A 20,634-nucleotide genomic window follows, 5' to 3' on the forward strand; every position below is an offset into this window, starting at 1 on the left:
GCTTGTCATCCCGCTGAGTCACCAATTATGGCCAAAGGGGGGGGGGGATGCGTAGCGATGACATCATCCCGTTCTCCCGCCTCGCACGAGTGCTGCCGCGAACGGCGTCCTCCTGCATTATTGAGTGGATGCGTGCCGTCAGCTGCCACCCGATTGGCCGAGAGCCGCCTCAGCTGATTGGTGGAGGGAGGAGGGCTAGTCGGGGGGGCGTTGGCAGGGTCAATCCCTCATTAGCCATTCAGGATGATGAGGTCACTCGCGCTGAACACTCAGATGATGTCATCTCACCCGAGCGCTGCCGTGTTCTTGTCGTTATCACTTTGGGAATAATGACGTCATGTCTTTTGATGTGACGCCATCACTCGTTTTATTCTGTGTGTGTGTGTGTGTGTGTGTGTGTGTGTGTGTACACACTGTGTAAAAATATCCCCCACACACAAAAGTGCAGAATGCGTGACGGCATGCTGGCCCAGTCTGGGAATCCTGGGCCACATTCCATTCTGGAACATTCTCTCTCTTTGTTGCCTCTCTGAGGAAACGGAAGATGTTCAACTTGAGACACTTGCCCAAAAAACAACCAAAGAAAAAAAAAAAAAAAGGAAGATCATGTCGGCCCAACTCAATAAGTTGTTCTCCAAAGTCTCCTCTGAGCCTTCAAGTGGGCCGGAGGCCGCGACGTGTTTGTGTTGGAACGCGGGCCGGCGCAGAGGCTTCCCCCCTGGGCGGCGCCCTCGCCGGCCTCGTCCGAGTGGAAGTGTGCGGGGCATGGCTGGCGTCGCCGTGGCAACAGCCATGTCAACAAAAACATGGGACAGCCGTGGGGAATGTTAGCGCGACCCGCATCCAGCGTCTTCCCGACCGTTCCGAGTGAGCGTCACCCGCCGCTTGCTTGCTCAATGACATTTTTGTTTTCAACCAGCACCATTTGAAGGCAATAACGTTGGATCATATTCTCTTTTTTATTTTAGAAAAAAATTTTTTTTTAGGGGACTTTGATCAGAGGCAATTTTTTTGCCTCGTGATGGCCTGCTTGCGTCCTCTGGCGACTCTGTGACGCACTTTCAAGCAAAATTGGAATGTTATGTGGAAGGGGGCGGTCCCGCAATTTTCCCGACCGGTCCGTCTTCATTCCCGACTCGTCGTCGCGTCACGTTTTTCTTTTTCCAGCTTCGATTTCCATCTTGACAAACTTTTGGGAACATTTTCGTTGACTCAAAAGATCATCTTAGTGTGTTTTTTTTTTTTTTTTTTGTTTTTTTTTTAAATGCACACGTTTTGTTTGTGAAAGCCCTGGCGGACGACTTTGACATGGCAACGCACACAGGCTGAAATCTGATTGGATGACAGCCAAAAGGATTCCTCAAACGGGAAATGGCGCCGCCCCAAAATAAAAAAAAAATGTAAAAAAAGGTTGACTTTTGGGAATGCGACGACATGCAACAATTTATTCCAATTTTGGCTCAAAAGTGATTTTGCCGCGACCAGACCAACCTGAAATCTCACGCGTCTCTCGCCGTCTTCTCGTTTTGCCGCCGATGGCGTCATTAGCTTGCTGCCGTCTGATTGGACGGCAGCCAACGTTGCGCTTGAAAAAAATACCCGCAGCACAAAACAATAACGGGACTTTTTGCTCAGCGTTTTTCAAACATTCTTTCTTCTCGCCGTCTGTTACATGAACGTCGTTTTTGTTTTTTCAAACTGATCATTTTGGCCATCAAGTTGAATTGAATTTTCCGATGCTTCCTTGATTTCACCTCATTGAATTTTGTCTTTCTTTTAAATTAAGTGAGTTCATTCTTCAGTGAGTTTCACTTTATGAATTCAACCACTTCCAAAAATATTTTCCACCAATATTGACGAGCGCCTTGTAATCACCCTCATTCAGAAACGGAACGCTGTTTCAGTTTTTTTTTTTTTTTTTGGGGGGGGGTTAATGTTTTATTTTGAGCGGTCTGCTTGTGTGGCTGCGAGGGCTGCACGCGCATCGTGGCGCTGGGCGGGGGAGGGGCGGAATGAGGCTGAGGATGATTTCCCGGATCGGCTGCGATGAGGAAGAAGAGGGATGCGCCGGTGGAAGCGCCGCCACTTCCCGGAAGAGGTGCCGTCACCGCCGCATGACTTCATCCAAAGCGTCTCGGATGATGCTGATGAAATCTTCATCATCATCTCACGCTTCACCACACGTCGTACAACCCGAAACAAACAATTCAGTTCTTGCAGCGTTTACATGACCAAAAGGAGAGAATTCAATATTAGTCATTTTATTGAAGCTAATTTACATTAAAAAAAATAATAAATAAAACATAAAAGCGAATTCATATTATGAGATCATTTTATTAAATTGTGAAGACTAATCTCGTCATTGTGTAAATGGAAATGATCAACAACAAGGTCAGCAAAAACAAAACAGCCTGTTGAATATTTTACAAAGCAACTCAAAACATTTATTTTGAAAGTGATGAGCTTATGAGGAATGTTTTTTTTTTTTTCGGTCACGTTTCAACAGCTCTCCTGTCGCCTACATCATGTCCAGTAAATGACCTCACTTCTTCGTCTGCTGCTGTGTTGCCATGGCGACACAAAGCCCACCCCCAACCGGCAAGTCTCCTTTCGTCACTGAAACTTTTCAAAAAAAGTGATGGTGTCCAACTTTCACTTTGTCTTCTGGCAACATCCCGAAGAAGTGTCATAACGAAAGCGAAAGCGGGTCAAAGTTCACCAAAGCGCGTTTATTTGTCACATGTGACTTGTTTGTCGAAAGGGCGTGACAGTCCGAGATTTGCTCCAAGTCAGGCGGCGACCCGTCTCATCATTTTGTCTCGTCAAATGTCACAAATGTGGATCGGAAAGAAGGTTACCGTGGCAACGGCTCCCTTCGCTGACGTTCACTTCATTCACCAGCTCAATTGTGTCCGATTTCCTTGTCAAAAAAAATGATGCTCATGAATTCCAAATCCACCCCCAAAATATTTTTTTCTTCTCTTGAATACAAATAGTATTACTGCATCGCATTGTAGAAAATCGTGAGCGTGCTAACAGCCGCCTTAATTGACGGTATCGGGTCCTCGAGTAGGCTGCCAACACAATCCACCAATACTTAGAAAAAAAAAATCTGACGTGTAGTAAATCCTCCTCGGCAGTAGTTGGCGCTGCAGCTCGGCACATCGGCGAATCAGCTGCGTCCGATTTCTTTGGGGGGGCGTTGTGCTAAATGTCATTTTGAAGTACAAGAGGCGTTGGTGAAAATTCGTATTGGTGGCGGTCTCGAGAAAATTGCTGTGGAACATCCCTCGCCGTGCGTGCGTGTGTGTGTGACAGTGCAGCTAAATGAAGGCGACGCACATCAGTGTGTATTATTAGCACACACACACGGTTGTGGCCATCTAATAATACGACACACGATTCAAAGTGGCGACGCGTGTCACTTTCTTTTCCTGATGCCGCTGCTCGATGCCAGTGGAATGGTGCACGCACACACACACACACACGCCGGCCAGCGAGGAAACACACACACCAGACCAGGACGCGCTTTTCATCGGCCAGAAAAAAAAAGTGACACTCGTTCCAGATCATTCAAGACTTTAGTTGAATGTGTCACATTCAAACTTGGTTCTTCTTCTGACTTTTTTTTTTTCTGTCAACCTCACGATGATGTTCTGGTGACCTTTGAACTTTTGCCCTCAACCACGAAATTTGAATTTGAATCTTGCGGCCGCTCTTTGGACCTGTTGTGTCATCTTTGAATTGTGTCGTATTGTTTGAAAACATTGAGCATGGGCATTCCGGCCCGTGCGTGACCCCGATGCGTTTTATGGCCGCGTTTATGCGAGTGAGTCGCCTCCGCCGCTCAAAATGTTCTTTCGTTTTGTCTTAAAAAGAAAACAAGAAACAAGGAGATCTAAAATGTGTATAGTATAACTTGTTTTTAATGATTTTACATTGTATTTTTTTCATTATTAGTAAAGAAAAATTCCTCAAAAGAGAGAGAGAGAGAGAAAATTCTGGTGTGACTACTTTAGAGCGCCTTATTGTTCTCATGCAAAAAAAAGACGTAAGAGTTGAGGAAGGGGGAATTCCAGCTCATGCATGTTTTATGTAAGCGAGATGCTCAACAAACTCATCCATTTTTCTGAGTTTTGATTGTGATTGACGGTTGAGGTGGGCGTGGTTTCAGCAGACTCGCTCACAGCATTGGAGAGCAGAGACAAGAGCTTGATTTTTGTTTCACTCATGATTTTTGGGGGGTTGTTTAGTTTTTCTTATTGAAATTTGTCAAGGTGGCAACGATACTGAAGGCAAAAAAAAGGCGGGGCCAAGTCAGCTCGTCGCATCCAATCAGGTGAGCCTCACCTGATGCCGACATGGGGCGGTTTCGTCCTGCCGGCAACTGACAAAAATGAATAATAAAACATCCCGAATAAATATCATATGAGGGTGATGTCATCGACTTGATGTGGCAGAAGGAGCGGCCGACTAGATTTTCTTTATTTTTTTTCTTTGGCCGAAACGTGACGACTCAAGCGAGATGAGATGAGAGAGAGAGAAAAAAGAGCAAAGAAATGAAAGGAGCACTCGCGCTGGTGCGGGATTGCATCATGACACAGCGATTTCGACGTCACCAAGCCCCGCCCCCTCGCGTGTGCGCGCTCCGTGGATATAAGCGTGACGCAACCTGGAGCGACTCAATTCACGCGCAGCAGTCGGCGCCTCCTGTCGCGCTCCACTCGCCAAACTCGTCAAGCTCGTCTCGTCTCGTCACGCACGTAAGTAAGTTGACTTTTGGCACACTCGGCTCGCTTTTTGAGTCGTTCTTTTTTCTTTTTGGGGTTCTTTTCAAGCGCTTTTGGGCTTTTACCTTAAAATTCGACTTTGATCCGAAAGGACTTGAATGGCAATCGGAAGGTTCGTGTTGACATTTGCAAGTGCCTGTGCTTTGGACTGACTTTGACGAACTTTTTTTTTTTAAAGGTGTTGTTTACATTCCAGAATATTCGCGCACATGTTCATATGTCTCCATTTAGGACAGTGAACTGTTTCGATTTAGTTTGATTTTTCCACTCCAATCGGCTTCTATTATTATCATTACTGTTATTATTTATTATGATTACGCTAATGAGGGTTAGTTTCAAAATGTGCCACTTGTTGCGTCCGCGTGTTGCAATGTTACACTCCTGAAAATGTTTGAATCCACTGGAGAGTCTCCTTCATCAAAGTAAAAGTTTTTTTTTTCTTTTTTTTTTTTTCCTTTTTTTTCTTTTTTTTTTTAATCATGTATTTGATGTTGACATTTAGGAAGTGTATTCAATGAAGCTGCTCATTCAGTTGTGGTACAACTTTTTCAACTAAAACCAAAACAAACAAAAAAATATAAGTTTAATGATTAACGTAAAATAAAAGAAAATGAATCACTGCAGTTAATGAATGACTCAATCACTTCTCGTTTAAATGTATTCAACTTAAAAGTGTAATATAACTGAACTGTATGTGGGGAAGTGATTCATCCACTAGAGGGCGCCCAATCCTTCAACAGTTTTTCAAATCAGGCTCACATTGCCTTAGTTTCTTTGAAGGCTCTTGCCTTGATGTGACTGCAGGGATATTTTCTAGAGTTTTCTCGTGAATTTGTTGAAAAAGTGAGGTCACAACAGGTGAAATGCAACAAAATGACTCGTTTGGGAAATGACGTGTGGATGGCCGCGATGTCGGACTGAATGCGACTTTGCGGCGGTTGCAGGCTCATGCTGCACAACTCTCGTCTGACGCTGGCCGACGTCAGCTGCTCGGCGTCGGTCCCGCGCCCGTCGCCGGTGCCGCGTCTGTCTCCGCCGGGCTCGCTGTCCTTGGACGACTTGAGCCACCTGACGGCCGCCGCCGAGTGCCAACCCGGCACGGCCGGACGCGGCGACGTCAGCTCGGACGGCGCCAGCTCCTGCTCGGATCTCGGCTCCGGAGGAAGGACGCAGGTGAGGCCGCGGCAAAGATGCCCGGAAAACATGATTTGGTGCCTTTAAATATTTTGCCATGAAATCAATGTCTAATTTGTTGTCTTGGCCACAGCTGTTGCCGGCCGAAGCGGACAGGAGGAAGCGAAGACGAGAGAACAACAAGGCCGCCGCCGCCAAATGCCGCAAAAAGAAGAAGGACAGGACGGAATATTTGCTGCTGGTACGTTTCGTTTTTGTTTCATCCTCGTGAAACTTTGGACACGTGAGGCGAGGCCAACTCAGCAAAATATTTGCGGCTTGCGGGCACACGCTTTTGTTCTCTGTGGGAGTTAAGGTTGAGAGTGGGCGGGGATGCCTTTTCATCTGCTGAAGCTGTTTATAAAAAAAAATTAAAAAACTTGCCTGTTTTTTTTTTTTTGGTTTTGTGCGCGCAGGAGTCTGAGAAGCTGGAGAGCGTCAACGTCAACCTGAAGGCTCAAATCAAAGCTCTGAACCAGCAGAAGCAGCACCTGTCCTACATGCTCAACCAGCACCGGCCCACCTGCATCGTGCGCACCCCCGACCACGAAACGGGCGACCTCTTCTTGCGCCACCTCCAGGAGAGCCCGAGCGCCACGTGCAGCCAAACCTCCCTCTTCGCCATCCAGGACGCCGCCGGCTCCATCTTCGCCGGCCCGTCGCAACTCGACGCCGGCGGCCTCCTCAGCCTCGACCACGTCCAGTGTTCCGTCTCCATCTGATGAAATGCTGCGCTGCGGATGGCAAAGCTTGGGGAATATGGAACTTTTTTGGAGGGGGGGGGGGGGGGTTGAGGGACTGAGGCGGGAATTTAATAAATTGTAGGTTGGCTCATAACGGGGAACTAAAATCGAGGCCATTGTTTCTCAAAGTGATCTTTCCAAAACATCCAACAGCGCCTCCTCTGGATGTTCGGAGGCAACTTTCACAGTCCCCCGATTGGCCACTAGTTGGTGTCAACTTGACATTGACAAAGTTTACCATTTGGAACACTTCCAAAATTGTCCATCTTAAATTGCAAAATTTCTCGAAGCGCCACAAGAAAAGCAAAAATGTTACATGAGAGGTACTCCGGGTCCTCAACGCTGCTAAGGACCGGTCCAGCTTTCAACCCGCAATCCCAAGATGCCGATTGGATGAAGTGAAATCGAAATCGTAGCCGCCCGCATCTCAAAACTGGACTTGAAAAGGTTCTTGTCCCCGTCCAACGCCAAGCTGAAGCACTTATTTTGTTTTTTGCCATGTCCACTAGATGGCACTGTGACTGTTGTAGCACTACTCCCCGCTCAGCGATGCACAAAAAAGCTGAGTGAGAAAAAGCTTTAAATTTTTTGGGGGGGTTTTATTTATTTCAAGTCAGACGGTTCTGCTGTCGATAGCGTCTGCTACACCAAATGCTGCTAATGGCCGCTTGTAAGCACTCAGGACCTTACAAACGGCGTCCCGAGTGAGTCGGAATGATTCCGACAGCATAAAAAGTCAACTGGCCTGCTAGCTTACGAGCTAACGGCCACCGACTGTGACGTGTCGTCGTGGTTACGATAAGTCAACATTTCTAAAACGTGGTTTCAAGCGTTTGCGTCACTCGGTGGCACCTCACAAGTTGCGCGTGTGTGTGTGTGTGTGTGTGTGTGTGTGTGTGTGTGTGTGTGTGTGTGTGTGTGTGTGTGCAGTAAACCTGCACAAATGTTGTTTTATACGGATTACTTTTGTACTGTGTTTGGTCATGTGACCATTGGAGCTTTGAGTCAAAATGTTCAACGTGTAGCAGGTCAGAGACCAGCATGATTGTTTGTTGTTGTTGTTTTTGTTTTTTTTTAAAAGAAAAACCTTGTTTAATAAAATGTTGTATGACAAACTACTAAAATGTGTGACTTATGTTGTCCTCAAAACAAGAAACAGTCACAAATGTGTTTAAAAAAACAATTAATTTGCCCATTAAGTTATTTGTAAACAATAAAGATTGGCATTGCCTTCAAATAAAACTGAAAGCAAAATTCTCGCCTGAAACGACAGTTTTATTTGGAACCGTGATGACATGAGCCATGTTTGTTTGTGTTAGCATGCTAGCGCTAGCTGTAGCCTTTCTTTCTACACTCTTGCATTTGGTCAAATCCCACCAACGTGTTTTCTCGCACTGAAATCTGAATTGACTGCCACGTCTGTTCTCAAACTTTTGTCTTCCTTTCTCCGGCAAACATTGACAGGCCGCACTTGGGTAATATGAGGTCACAGGGCACACACGCTCTCATGCTCTGCTTAGTCATTCTCGCAGAGCAATGATGATGCAAGTCAGTCACAAACGAGGCAAGAGGCCTCAAGCAACCTCGCTGGCACAAGGCGACGTTGAACCAGAGCAGGTAAGCCATCGTGTCGAGAGTTTGACGCCAACAAAAAAAAAGGAAGTTGCGGAGGATTCGATGGTAAAAAAATAGAACCGAGTCAAAAGTTCAACAGAGACGCCGTCATCATGTACTGAAATGATGCGCAAGCTAGGATGCTAACGAGAGTTCCTGAAATGAGATTCCGCAAAAACGCACTTGCTTTCAGTGAAACTTAAACATCGCAGCTAAAACAAAAGACGCTTTTATGATGTGAGCGTGCTCACACTAGGATGCTAAAATGTGCTACGGAAATTGAGCACTGAGAAGATCCATTAACTTAAGACGCGCTTTGTAACAGAAAAGGTCCACTTTCCCCAAAAGACGTTAATTCACATTTACACAACAATGTCAACTAACACCAAACACTTGCTCAAAAACGCTTTCATGAGGTTCGTGAACGCACTTGGAATATTGATCACTTAAAAGATGCTTTTGCTCTGACGTAAGCATAATAAATGTTATTTAATTCAACATTTGATGCACTCACACTTTAATTAACACAAAACATTTGTTTGTTGGCATTTGAACGCGCTTTCAACACGTTAGCACGCGCTAGCCAGGATGCTACGACGGCATCCAAACGGTCCACTTCCTCTTTGGGTGCGTCTAGAAATAAACTTTCAAAAATAAGTCTCATGTTATTTTTGTCCTGATTTAACAAAAAAAAAAAAAAGCGCCAAAAGTAACTTGGTCCTGCTGACCTTTTGGGTACGCTAACTTCCTGTTTCGTTTAATGGCAACGTTTCATTTCATCAGGACTTCTGCAAGGAGAACAAGATGGTGACGATGCCGCAAAGAGGAAGTGCAACAGCGCGTCACTGCGACGTGACCGAGATCAAAAGTCAACCTGACAATTTTGTGACCTCCAACTGACCTTCAGGCAAACTAAACTGCGTTCATCACTGTCATTCATTTCTAAACAAAAAAACACTCATTCCGGTGTCCTAAAGCTTTTATCCAGTTTTTTTTTTTTTTTTTAGAATTTACACAATTTATTTATCTAAGGAAGCTGTATCCAATGTGAATACAAATTTATGTAATAAGTGTTAAACAAACTTTTCTTATGCTGCTCCGACATGGAACATGCTTCAGAAATCTTGGAAGCGACCTGAACTCATTTCTTTCGATGCTTTTAAAACCAGACTGAGAGCACTTGAGGTCATTGTAACCGTTTTTTATAATTGCCTGTAGAAAAGGAGCTTTTTCATCTCAACGGGACTTTCCTGTTTAAATAAAATATTGCAGTGTTTGGCGCCCTCTCGCGGTGTACTTGTGAACTACACTCGAAGTCACAATCAAAAGCTTGCTGTCGAATCTGAAGTCACGTGACCTGGACCGTCGGTCCAAAGCGTCACCAAAGCAACTCTTGCCAATGAAGCGACTCAGAAGAACGCACTGGTGCTGATTTTTATTTTATTTTTTTAACTTTCCACTCTTCATGCCTTTTTTTTGCCCCCACGTATGCTGCCGAGGACGCGGCGTTCTGGACGTTTCGCCACACCGACTCCCTCCTCCACTGGGCGGGGTTTGGTGAAGGGGGCGGAGTTTCTGCCAATCGCTCGCTGCCAAACACTTCCTGGTGGACCTCCAACGACGCCTGACTGGGCTCGGTGCCGATCACGTCCAGTAAGCCTTCCGCCTGATTCTGAAGCGTGCCGATTGACTGAAACAAACACAAACACACACACACACACGGTTTTATGTTGTCTGTCTGCGTGTGTCGACGTGAGTGCGTTGTGTGTAAATTGCGTGTTTTGTACCTTGTTGACTTGCGTGGTGTGTTCGTTCAGCGCAGATGCACGATCGGACAAGTCCTTCATCAAGTTGTCTGGTTGCAGAGCACAAGTTTGTTGCTTTGCGGTATTTTGTGTGTGTGTGTGTGTGTGTGTACGTGCTCGTTACCTGTCTGAGGGTCTGTGAGCATCTGCTGAGGTTTGACTGTTTTATCATAAAGCTCCTAACAAAAAATAAACAAAAACAACACGACAAGCAATTTAGTCAATTCCACCTGAAAGGACTTTGTATTGTTCACATAACTGACTCGTGGCCTATTTCTGCATGTTTTATATTTCAACAAAGCTCACACAAAGTTGATTTTAACTCTCATCAAGTTATGTCATTCTTTCGAATGATTGTGGCAACATTTTTTTTTATGTCACTTTGTGAGGAGGAAAAGATTTGAGTTCTTGTCATTGTTTGTGGTGAGTTGCACAAGAAGGGGGAGTCGGAAAGTTCCACACAGGGCAGAATGTATTTTCTTTTAACGAAATCAAGGTGTAGAAACATTTGTAGGCGGAGCCCGAATTTGCATAACTTTGCATCTTACTGAACATGCAACCTGACAACAGATTAACAATGTCAACCATTTTGAATGAAGTCCCATACAAAAAGCATGCGGACGACAGCCCTCGGGAGGGAGGAAATGTGAGTGGCACCCACCACAAGTTGCTTCTCAGCTTTGAGGGCACGCACGGCCCAGCGCAGGACTTGCGGGGGGGACCTGCGTCGCTTCTGCGCCAACTCCAAGATGGCGTCGTCCATCCGCTTCTCCAGCTGGGCCAGCCTGTCTTCATCTGGGCGAGAGAGAGAGAGAGAGACGCTTGAGTGAGCTTGGCAGACGACGTGGCACATGTTGGCACTGTTCACCGTCGTCATGTGGGCCGTGGTCGCACATCTGTCCGGTCACCAACACGTTGGCTCGAACGGCAGCCTCAAAATCCTGCACATCCACCAGAAGAAAGATTGCGCCACAAATGGAAGACATTTGTCAAATAAATATAATGATGATTTAACTTGACTAGCGGTTTATATTTTTTAGAACAGTCTTTTATTTAAAGCTGAATGTCCGGCTATAATTGTCATAATTGTGCCCTTGCCATTTCATATACTCGCTTGTACAACACAGTGGTGTTTTGAGATACAAGCGACCCAAACAATTTTTTTCTCTTGTTTTGGTTTGACTTGCAATACGAGCGCCCTCTGGTGGCAGCTATCTCAATTTTTGGCAGTTTCTGCTGCGTACTCCAACAATCCTCAAAGGCCTGTTCTTTTTAATCTCAGCAAAAAACAACTAATATTGAAGCAAAAAAAATATTTGTATTTTGGGCATTATGTGGGTTAATTTCTATCGTGTAAAACTATTATTGGGCTTATTGTCAATAAAGTTGCATTTATTTGAATAATTGTCAATCAACATCCGGGTATTCAAAAGATTACTTCGAGCGGTTATTGTCGCGTCCAAACGTAAGTCGTTTCAACAGACTTTTAATTGCCTACAAATTGAGAAAATATTTTTGACTTTTTTTTCCTCTACGCTTGTCGCTTCGTCCAACTCACCGCCAGCAGCTGCTGAAGTAATAGTCGTTTGTTTTCCTCCGAAATTGCCGTTTGTCCGTCCAGCGCTTGTTTTAAAATGTCTTCGCAGTGCTTCATGTGTTGCTCAATTTGTTTTGTTGACGTCAGCCGCACTCGCAAGTCTGCGTTGTTGTTCGCCCCAGTTTGCGCGTCCATTTTTGCCGCCATGTTTTGCTTTTCAACGGCTTGCTTCCCTTTTCCTAGTTGCTCAATCTCGGAGGCTCCGTGTAGGAACAAGTGAGCGGTACTATAGTTCCGCATCCATATACTGCACAAATATGTCGTCTTTCTTTTTACTGAAGTGAATGTGTCGCGAATACAACAAAACACCAAGATGAAGTGCCGTTGAAAAAAAAACAAGGAATACTTTCGAGGTGTTCTAATTCACGTTAACATCACCAAGTTGTTATGTCATGTTAACGCAAAATGAGAAATGCCACAGATGGGCTAATGCATAGCTCGCTAAGCTATGGTGGGATCACGCTTTAAGCAATGGATATTTCATGACGACGGTGCCGCAACACATGGAGACAGACAATTTCAACATTACTCGCTGGCATATATTTTCTGTTGCCTGCACGGGGAAAAAAATACAATTTGCTTTGTCGATTAGAGTCGTTGTGAAAGTCTTCTTTGTGTCTGTATGACTATAATTGTACTGCCCCCGGTGGCACACACACACCAGAAGCAACAGTTTAAATGTTCACATTCTACTTAAGTAATATATATTTTTGTAAAGCAAAATCTTACACAGTGCTATTTTCCTTTTTCAGAAACACTTTGCAAATGTTCGCGAAAGTTGATTTGAGATGCACGTGTTTGGTTTGCGTGAACAAATTGGAATGTCAAGGCGGCAGTGTGTTTGAGGAATGGTTTTTATAAAGCAATGCAAGCTTTTGTTGGAACGGACAAAAGAAAGATTAAAATGTCGGAGACGAGCGTCTGCATCCAGCTGATGGGTGGCGCGTTTGCAAATGTGTGTGTGGGCGTGTGTATGAGGCCCCCCAAAGGGTGTGTTTATTTTTCCTCAAGGCTGTCTTTCCTTTGATGGAAAAGAAGAAGCGCGTCGCGTTGGGCCTCATCGTGTGAACTGAGAAAAATGCGCACTGACAGCTCACCCTCCAGCCCAGTCACAGCTCGTGTCTCCAAATGTCTCTCGGTTCAAACCACACGTGGCAAAAGTATCTCCACTTAAGTAGAATTGTAAAAGAACGATTCACGAGAGCGATGTATGGAGCCACGGGAGGAATGCGGCTTAGTGTAAAGTTGTTGTTGCTGTAAAGGGTCATCGTGGCCGTTCGGAAAACGAAGGCTGCCGTGTTGTGGAAGGTTTGTGTGCCAGAGGTCAGTCAGTGGGCGTCGTTCTGATGTGCACAGTCGGCGGTGCTCCACGGCGGCTGGGAATCATCTGGAGGAGAGAAAAAAAAAAAGAAAAAAAAAATTCCGAATCGGAATATTGAACCAACACGACCCGTTCAAGCAAAAAAAAAAAAAAACATGACCTGACTGCAACTTTTCGGACACGTCACGTTTTCAGGATGCTTCTGAGGCAGCTTGACACTTACAGCATTCTTCAAAATGGCGTCTCTCCGGGAGGCTGGCGAGCGACGGCGGCGGCCTCCCCCTGCCGGGCGACTCCCGTTGCGGCCTCCCCGTCATGGCGGCCAGGAGCGGCGTGCTGGAGCGCAGGTGTGCGCGGTAATGTTTCCTCTGGACTCTTTCCCAGGCGCGGCGGGCGTCCGCCTCCACCCGACACCACGTCTCCCGCCGCCCATGGGCGTCTTGGGGCGTCTCGGCCATCTTGTTGTTTGTTTGGTTGGAGTTGCTCCCGTTGCTATGGCGCCGAGACACCTGAGGAGCCACATACCAAAGATCTCGTGTTTGGAACGACCGGCCACTCTGCTGACAAAAAGGAACACCTGAAGCGGCTTCTTTTTAAAGGTGCGACAATTACTATTTGGACTGTTTTGCCTTTTTATTTTATTTTTTTTGTTTAAATGTCTTCCATGGGGGGAGCAGCGTGATGACTTGACTGCAAGTAGCATCATTTTTTGGAGTTTCTTTTCTTTTTTTTGCTGTACTAGAATACAGTGCAATTGCACATCCACTACAGTAGGTGGCAGTGTCACTTGTCAGACAGTGTAAGTAATATGAGCTCCTCTGCTGGGGTGTACTTCCAGTAGTTTTTAGGAAAGAAAATTAATTGAAATCCTATTTTTGTGGGATTAAAATCTGAGTTGAAATGCTGTAGACGAAATTTTGCAAAAGTGGACGTTAGTAAAGACTTGCACTTGCCATCTTGTGGCAGACTGCAAAATTGGCGAGTGTTCGCAAGTGCGGCCATCTCAAAGGATTCCCCACAGACAAGGAGGCTTTTCTCGGCTGAGATGAAGATTAGGATTAGCGCGTTACATCTGGTGATGGAGGCATATGGACGAGCTGCAGTCTTTAATTAATCTTGTTTTTGTCCTGGTCTCTGCACACGTCGGTTATGATTCATGAAAATTGCTCTCGGGGACTGGAGGTGTGACTGAAAGGAGAGCACGTTCTCAGGCTGGCCACTTGATTAGGTACGCAATTGGGCTGAGTGCCAGCGAGTGTTGGCTGCCTTGAGAGATTTGACACATTTTGGCCATTGAGAACTTTTCGCGCCAAAGTCGGACGTGCTGGCTCATGTTGGTTCGGTGTTGTGCATCCTCATCAAGCCGTGCACGCGCGTGCGCGCGCTTTGCGTCATCTGGGCGCTCGTAACCGTTGCTGCTCTGCCATTGGCTGGCGCGGCATGGTGCCATCCCCCTCCAATGACAAAAGGATGGAGGCGGACCTCCTCTACCGGGAACTCACGCGAGGCACCGCCGTGACGAGGAAACGTTTCGCTTTCCGTTCATCATCACCATCTTCGGACGCACTTAAAAAAAAAAGAGAAATAAGAAAAGGATCGGGGAAAAGTGGGCAAGCGCGTGCGCGATGGTGGCGGCAGAGCTGGTGCAGGAGCATGTGCTTACGGATGCCGCCTCCCCACCTGACCGCATCGGCAAACTGGAGGAGGGGCCGCTCGAACCCGCCGCCGCCGGGGACGCGGAGGACGCTGCGGACGAAGGCGACGCGATGCTGCCCGATGGAGAAAAGCGTCCGATGAAGGAAGAGGAAGAGGAAGAGGAAGTGGTTTGCGTCGAGACCAAGTTGTACTGCCACCGGTTCGCCGTTCTGGCCGTGTTCAGCCTGTACTCGCTGGTCAACGCCTTCCAGTGGATCCAGTTCGGCATCGTGGCCAACGTGTTCGCGCGCTTCTACCGGGTGGGCAACGACAAGGTGGACTGGCTGTCCATCGTCTACATGCTGATCTACGTGCCGCTCATCTTCCCGGCCACCTGGCTGCTGGACCGCCGCGGATTGCGCCTGACGGCTCTGCTGGGCGCCGGCCTCAACTGCGCCGGCGCCTGGCTCAAGTGCGCCAGCGTGGGTCGCGATCTCTACCCCGTCACTATGGTGGCGCAGGTGGTGTGCTCCGTGGCGCAGATCTTCATCCTCGGCCTGCCCTCGCGCGTCGCCTCCGTCTGGTTCGGACCCGGGGAGGTGTCCACGGCCTGCGCCACCGCCGTGCTGGGCAACCAGGTGGGCAGCGTGCGCCGGGTCACGAGGTCGGCGCCTCAGACAGCGAATGTTTCAGTTGCTGCATTATTCCCTTCGCCCCAATGGCGCTTTGAGCAAAGAGTGGTCCGATTTACAAGTTTTTCCGAGGGACCGACCGATATTTTTTTCCCCATCAATGTGAAATAAACACATACGGTGTCACATCACATGTAGACAGACAATATAACGTTTCGGTTGGCTGGCGGGTTCCAAAATTATGGAGTGCTATTTTCGTTATTAAAAAAGACGTTAAAAGCTAAAAACCATAGATGGGCGCTTTACTCTATTTTTGAAGTCTGTCCGTGACCTTCCCGCTCCGTCCATATTCATCAAAATAATCGGCGTCTGTCCTCATCCTTTTACCGCGCTTGTGTTCTTATGTTTTTGTGTGTGTGTTTTCCACAGTTGGGCGTGGCCATCGGTTTCCTGCTGCCCCCCGTGTTGGTTCCCAACACGCCTGATGACGTGGAGCTGACGGCGCACAACATCAGCATCATGTTCTACGGCACCGCCGCCGTCTCCACCGTGCTCTTTATCCTCACCATCATTGGTACACACACACACACACACACGCACACACACAACCCATTGAGGGACGCGACCAAGTACAAATACTTTTTGACTGCACCCAACTACATTTTTTCCAGGTATATCTCCTCAATTATTTCTATTCTTGATGACTTTTTATTTGTATCTTTTGCGTTTGTATGTCCTACCCATTATTTCATCAAAAGTGTGTTTTTATTTTGTTTACAGTACACGGATGCCTTTTTTAAAAAGAATTCGTCAACTACTACTTTTTTTCAGAGTATCTGTTATTGTATTTGTACAAGACGTCTTACTTTGGGCTTGTGCCTGATTTGTGTTCATGTTGATGTCACTTGCTGATCCGGTTATGCCGGTCTTCACCGTCAAAATGAGGGATCAACTTTCACGTGCTTGTACTGTATGCCGCTCTGTGTGTTACAATTTCTGATATTGGACGAGAGACAAAAGCTTCCGTTGGTGTTGGATGAGGAAAAAAAAAAAGTTTGAAGTCATTCTCCTTGAAAATGAGCGAATCAGAACGTGCTTTTGTGTGTGCGGCAGTGATGAAGGACCGTCCGCCGCTCCCCCCCAGCCCGGCCCAGGCCGTGCTGCCGGACGGCCCCCCCGAGGACTATTCGTACCGCCGCTCCATCGTCAACCTGATGAAGAACAAAGCCTTCATCCTGCTGCTCATCAGCTACGGTGAGCCGAGGCCTCACGTTGGAGAACGTCGATCGGAAGTTTAAAAAAAGAGTCGACGAGATCCTTTTTGCTCCGCCCGGCCGTCTAATCCGATTACTCTAAAACCAAATTTCAAGACAGATCATTTCACATTGTGTTTTTTGGATAATATGTAGCATGTTCTAATGTTTTAAAAAATGAATAATTGAACACAAACTGTGGCACAGCACATGTAGACGGACAATACTAACAGGCATATATTCTTTTTTTTTTTTTTTTTTTTTTTACAAAATAATATGACAGCACAAGTATGATCAGATGCCCCTCAGACGCTTTTGCACATTTTGTGTTTGGGATGAAAGAATATTTATTTCCTTTCAGGCATAACGACGGGCTCCTTCTACTCGGTGTCGACCATCCTCAACCAGATGATCATGCTCTGCTATGAGGTAACGCACAACGATTCCGTGTGTTCTGCGTTGCTAGAAATCAAGTAAGCGCCCCATTCGCTGCGTTGGGCAGAATGAAGAATTGAACGCGGGCAGGATCGGGCTGACGTTGGTGGTGGCGGGCATGGTGGGCTCCATCCTCTGTGGCCTGTGGCTCGACCACACCAAGACCTTCAAGTGGGTCTCACACACGATTCACGTGTGTCCGAAGCTGCCGATATCAGAGGTCAGCCGATGATAAAAAGTGACGCTGGCTCGCGTTCCTCCGCCCTGCAGGATGACGACGCTGCTGGTGAACTGCTTGACGTTGGTCAGCATGCTGATCTTCACCTTCACGCTGGACCTCAACAACATCTACGTGGTCTTCTTCACGGGAGGCTTGCTCGGGTAAGCGTCGAGCCTCGCGTCACGCAAAAAAGGCGCCGGCATACCTTGCTGCGACATCGTTTCAAGTTTTAGAACTTTGAATCGAGTTCAGCCCGTCGAAACGGTTTTCTTTCTTCACGTTCCATGTCATGATGCTATTCGGCTGTTTTTTTATGTATTTTGTTTTGGGGATAATACAAGTGACCTGAACTCCCAACGAGCTAAATTGTGCAAAATAAAATTTTTTTTTTTTAGCTTCTTCATGACGGGCTATCTTCCCGTGGGCTTCGAGTTTGGCGTGGAAATCACCTACCCTGAGTCGGAGGGAACATCGTCGGGACTCCTCAACACTTCGGCACAGGTTTGAATTTTCTTTTCCCAAATAAATGGCTTTCTATAAAAAAAAAAAGTTTACACACCCCTGTTCACATTTTGCATTTGGTACGATTCAGCCTTGTCGCTGTTATTTATTTCTTTATTTTTTTTTATTTCACCAAAAAAACAAAACAAAAAAATCTTTGTACAGGGAAGTGTCGACTTTCTATAGCAAGTGTGTGCGTGTGTGTGTAAGAGCACGCCGCCTGTTGATGGTGACGTAGTGTGTGTGTACTTTTTGTGTGTTCAGACATTTGGCATCATCTTCACGTTGATTCAAGGGAAACTGACCACAGATCACGACGACCCCTTGCCAGGAAACATCTTCCTCTGCGCGTGGATCCTTTTAGGATTAGTGCTCACCGGTACTTGTGTGTGTGCGTGTGCGCGTGTGCGCGTCCGTGTGTCACTCCGCCAAGCATCTCTGTGATGTCATTCCAGGCTTCATCAAGTCCGACCTGAAACGACATAACGTCAACATCGGGGCGACCGTCAAAGACCGGCAGGCGGTAAGCACGCCGAGGCCTTTGAGGCGCTGGAACGATTGATGACATTTTTTGTGATGATGCCGACCGCAGGCGAATTTACGAGGTCGTCACGGTTGTCGATATCACATCAAGGACGCGTGATATCTTGGTTGTAGAAAAGATTTTGAAAAGGACCTTCGTCTTTGCTCCTCCCAAGCGGCTAACCTTCAAGCCAAGGTTAGCGCTGGGCTGGGCAAACGTTTTTTTCCATGAATGATCAGCGTGCCATCTACTGGGACAAGATGAAATGAGTTTGATTTTTTTTTTTTTTGGCAGGCCCGTGTGCGGGTTAGCCCGTTGCTTGAAAGTGACTGAAGGAGTGTCGTGACTTCATGTTGAGTATCGGGGCTGCAAAATGAATTTGATTTTAATCCTGATCACGATTTTGTCAGCCAACGAAACAAATCTGATCGTCCGTCATCGTTCCAACGCGTACATTTAATCAAGCGCCGTCTCGACCAACCACCAGGGGGCGAGCACGTCGCGGTGGCTTCGCGAAGTTGCCGAAAGGGAACAAGAGTTTGTCGAGACGTCTTTCAGATTTCGAGCAAGTCATGTTAAACAAAATACTCGCATACGTATTGACTTAGAATATTTCAAATTCTTGGGGGAAAAATTAAAAAAATATTCATATAATTTATGCTAAAGTGATAAACCATTAATTTCATGTTCCATTGAGAGATTTACGAAGGACTCGCGGTAAGCGCAATTTGCAACAGCATTCTTGGAAAATTGTTGCTGCCGCACATGCTCGTTCCAAAAAAGTGGAACAAAAAAAAGCGTGTGGGTGGCGACACGGTGGTGCCGAGCTGTCCGTGCGAACATTCCGGCCGGCGCGTCTCCCGGGATGCGACCTTAAGATGCTGCCATGTCCTTTTGTTTCTCTCGTGGCCGAGGGAAAGCTCGTCCTCAGAGTCGCGAGCCGCTCGTCCTCTTTCGTGGGACGTCTTCAGGGAAAACGTGGCCGCCAGAATCGAATTCTGCGTACGTTTTAAAAAATCTGCAAGAATTGCACCATTTTAAAGATTTACAGCGTGTGTAATATGAGCAGCAACAAAGAAACAAGAACGATCGGATGCTCTTCTTTCACCCTTTAAAAAAAAAAAAAAAGTTTTCCACTTTCACACTTTGGTTGGCGTTGCGTTGTGACTTTTGTCGAAAATTTCCAAACGTGTCTTTCAGCTTCCTTCGGAGTGTCCGGCAGAGACGAAGCTCAACCGAGACGCTGCCGCCAACTTCGCCCGGGAAACGTCACTGTAGCCAGGACCCGCGAACGTCCCGCACGCTTTCTTTTTAGGTGCCGCACGGACGAGTGGGCGGTTTGTGAGCGTCTGACTTTTCCTGAGTGTACTTGAATGCCTCGCTCGTCTCAGTTTTCTGCTTGAAGGGAAGGTGAGGGAAGCGCCGGACGGACGAAGTATCGGGAACGATCCGTTTGGGTCTGCTCTTCGTGAGTCGCGTTGGGTCACGACACGCGAGTGTGACACATTCCGCATAAACATATGCAAATGATTTCTTTCCTATCCTTGATATCAAGCTTACGTAACTCCACTTGATTGGTCGAGCACGTTGACGACAAACGCCGATGCGACCAGCAAGTGCTGGATGACATCAGACAAACTCGCCAAGAAAGTCAGCAGAGCTTTTGAAGCAGGCTGCCGACACACTTTTTTAAAAGACACTACTACGTTTTTTGTTTTATTTTATGAAGTTTAATCGGCGCACTAGTAGAACGACTGCATCTTGCTCATTTTTGGAACAATTCTGCGATCTCCAGCTTAAGGTCCAACTGAGAAAATGTTCTACTAGTGAGCTGAATTGGTTTTGCTCATGAGGACAAAGTGGATCCTAGTACACGGCCCTTGAACTGGATTTCAAGGATGTCACAGAAATCCTACGATGGCTTTTCAGACACGCTTGCCATGTGCATAACTACTCCGCACAACTTTTTTACTTTCTGTGTGTGCGCAAAGTGAAGCGTGCCATTTTGTGGTCACTTAAAGTGCAGCATGATGACGTCATGCAACTGTGTTTCATTTTTATGCCGTTTCCTCTTTTTACCTTTTTTTTTTTTAGCTGGATTGAAACAGCTTGATTAATGAATAGATTGTTATTTATATTATAAATATTAATTTTCTAATATTTGTACTTGTTAATATTCAGATTTTTTTGGACAGAAATTATTATTAAAAAAATCATAACATTCGAATTAATCAAATGAAATCTGGACTAATTCTATTGAACTTATTCATTTAGTTTTGCTGACCCATTTATTTATTTAAAATTTCAGTCTAGTTATTATTAGATTATAATGAGTGAAATAAAACTTCCAATTTTAGTGTTTTATTTATTTAATATATTATTTAATGTTGAA

General features: G+C 46.3%; 4 protein-coding genes and 1 long non-coding RNA gene across 7 annotated transcripts; 3 read left to right on the top strand and 2 right to left on the bottom strand.

Moving 5' to 3' along the window:
- The first annotated feature begins 3,891 nt into the window (after positions 1 to 3,891).
- On the top strand, positions 3,892 to 6,935 carry atf3 (activating transcription factor 3). 3 transcript variants are annotated; one of them, XM_088285484.1, is made up of 4 exons: positions 3,892 to 4,771; positions 5,735 to 5,963; positions 6,058 to 6,165; positions 6,380 to 6,935. In XM_088285484.1, exons 1-4 carry the CDS (start codon positions 4,560 to 4,562, stop codon positions 6,683 to 6,685), a joined length of 855 nt encoding a protein of 284 aa, XP_088141610.1. In that variant the 5' UTR covers positions 3,892 to 4,559; the 3' UTR covers positions 6,686 to 6,935. The 3 variants fall into 3 exon arrangements, with proteins under 3 accessions (XP_088141610.1, XP_088141611.1, XP_088141612.1); XM_088285485.1 differs by having other exon boundaries at positions 3,895 to 4,767; XM_088285486.1 differs by having other exon boundaries at positions 3,897 to 4,763.
- Positions 6,936 to 8,204: 1,269 nt separating this feature from the next.
- On the top strand, positions 8,205 to 11,144 carry LOC148316307 (uncharacterized). Its single transcript, XR_015840106.1, has 3 exons — positions 8,205 to 8,323; positions 9,104 to 9,973; positions 10,725 to 11,144. It is a non-coding gene; the product is annotated as an uncharacterized LOC148316307 (long non-coding RNA).
- Positions 9,741 to 11,955, bottom strand: nsl1 (NSL1 component of MIS12 kinetochore complex). Its single transcript, XM_088285483.1, has 6 exons — positions 11,684 to 11,955; positions 10,994 to 11,066; positions 10,787 to 10,920; positions 10,250 to 10,304; positions 10,108 to 10,175; positions 9,741 to 10,010 (listed from the first exon to the last, which is right to left on the bottom strand). The coding sequence occupies exons 1-6, from the start codon at positions 11,867 to 11,869 to the stop codon at positions 9,756 to 9,758; spliced, it is 771 nt and encodes a 256-aa protein (XP_088141609.1). The 5' UTR covers positions 11,870 to 11,955; the 3' UTR covers positions 9,741 to 9,755.
- A 219-nt stretch (positions 11,956 to 12,174) lies between these two features.
- Positions 12,175 to 14,688, bottom strand: spata45 (spermatogenesis associated 45). The gene is made up of 2 exons (XM_088285487.1): positions 13,267 to 14,688; positions 12,175 to 13,109 (listed from the first exon to the last, which is right to left on the bottom strand). The coding sequence occupies exons 1-2, from the start codon at positions 13,499 to 13,501 to the stop codon at positions 13,051 to 13,053; spliced, it is 294 nt and encodes a 97-aa protein (XP_088141613.1). The 5' UTR covers positions 13,502 to 14,688; the 3' UTR covers positions 12,175 to 13,050.
- Positions 14,515 to 20,627, top strand: flvcr1 (FLVCR choline and heme transporter 1). The gene is made up of 10 exons (XM_088285479.1): positions 14,515 to 15,316; positions 15,740 to 15,884; positions 16,424 to 16,564; positions 16,925 to 16,992; positions 17,066 to 17,169; positions 17,269 to 17,379; positions 17,614 to 17,719; positions 17,984 to 18,098; positions 18,175 to 18,242; positions 19,443 to 20,627. Exons 1-10 carry the CDS (start codon positions 14,669 to 14,671, stop codon positions 19,518 to 19,520), a joined length of 1,584 nt encoding a protein of 527 aa, XP_088141605.1. The 5' UTR covers positions 14,515 to 14,668; the 3' UTR covers positions 19,521 to 20,627.
- The last annotated feature ends 7 nt before the right edge of the window (positions 20,628 to 20,634 follow it).

The sequence above is a fragment of the Idiotropiscis lumnitzeri genome, chromosome 21 (genome assembly GCF_059441095.1).
Source record: "Idiotropiscis lumnitzeri isolate Australia: NSW breed Sydney's pygmy pipehorse chromosome 21, RoL_Ilum_1.0, whole genome shotgun sequence".
NCBI lineage: Eukaryota > Metazoa > Chordata > Actinopteri > Syngnathiformes > Syngnathidae > Idiotropiscis > Idiotropiscis lumnitzeri.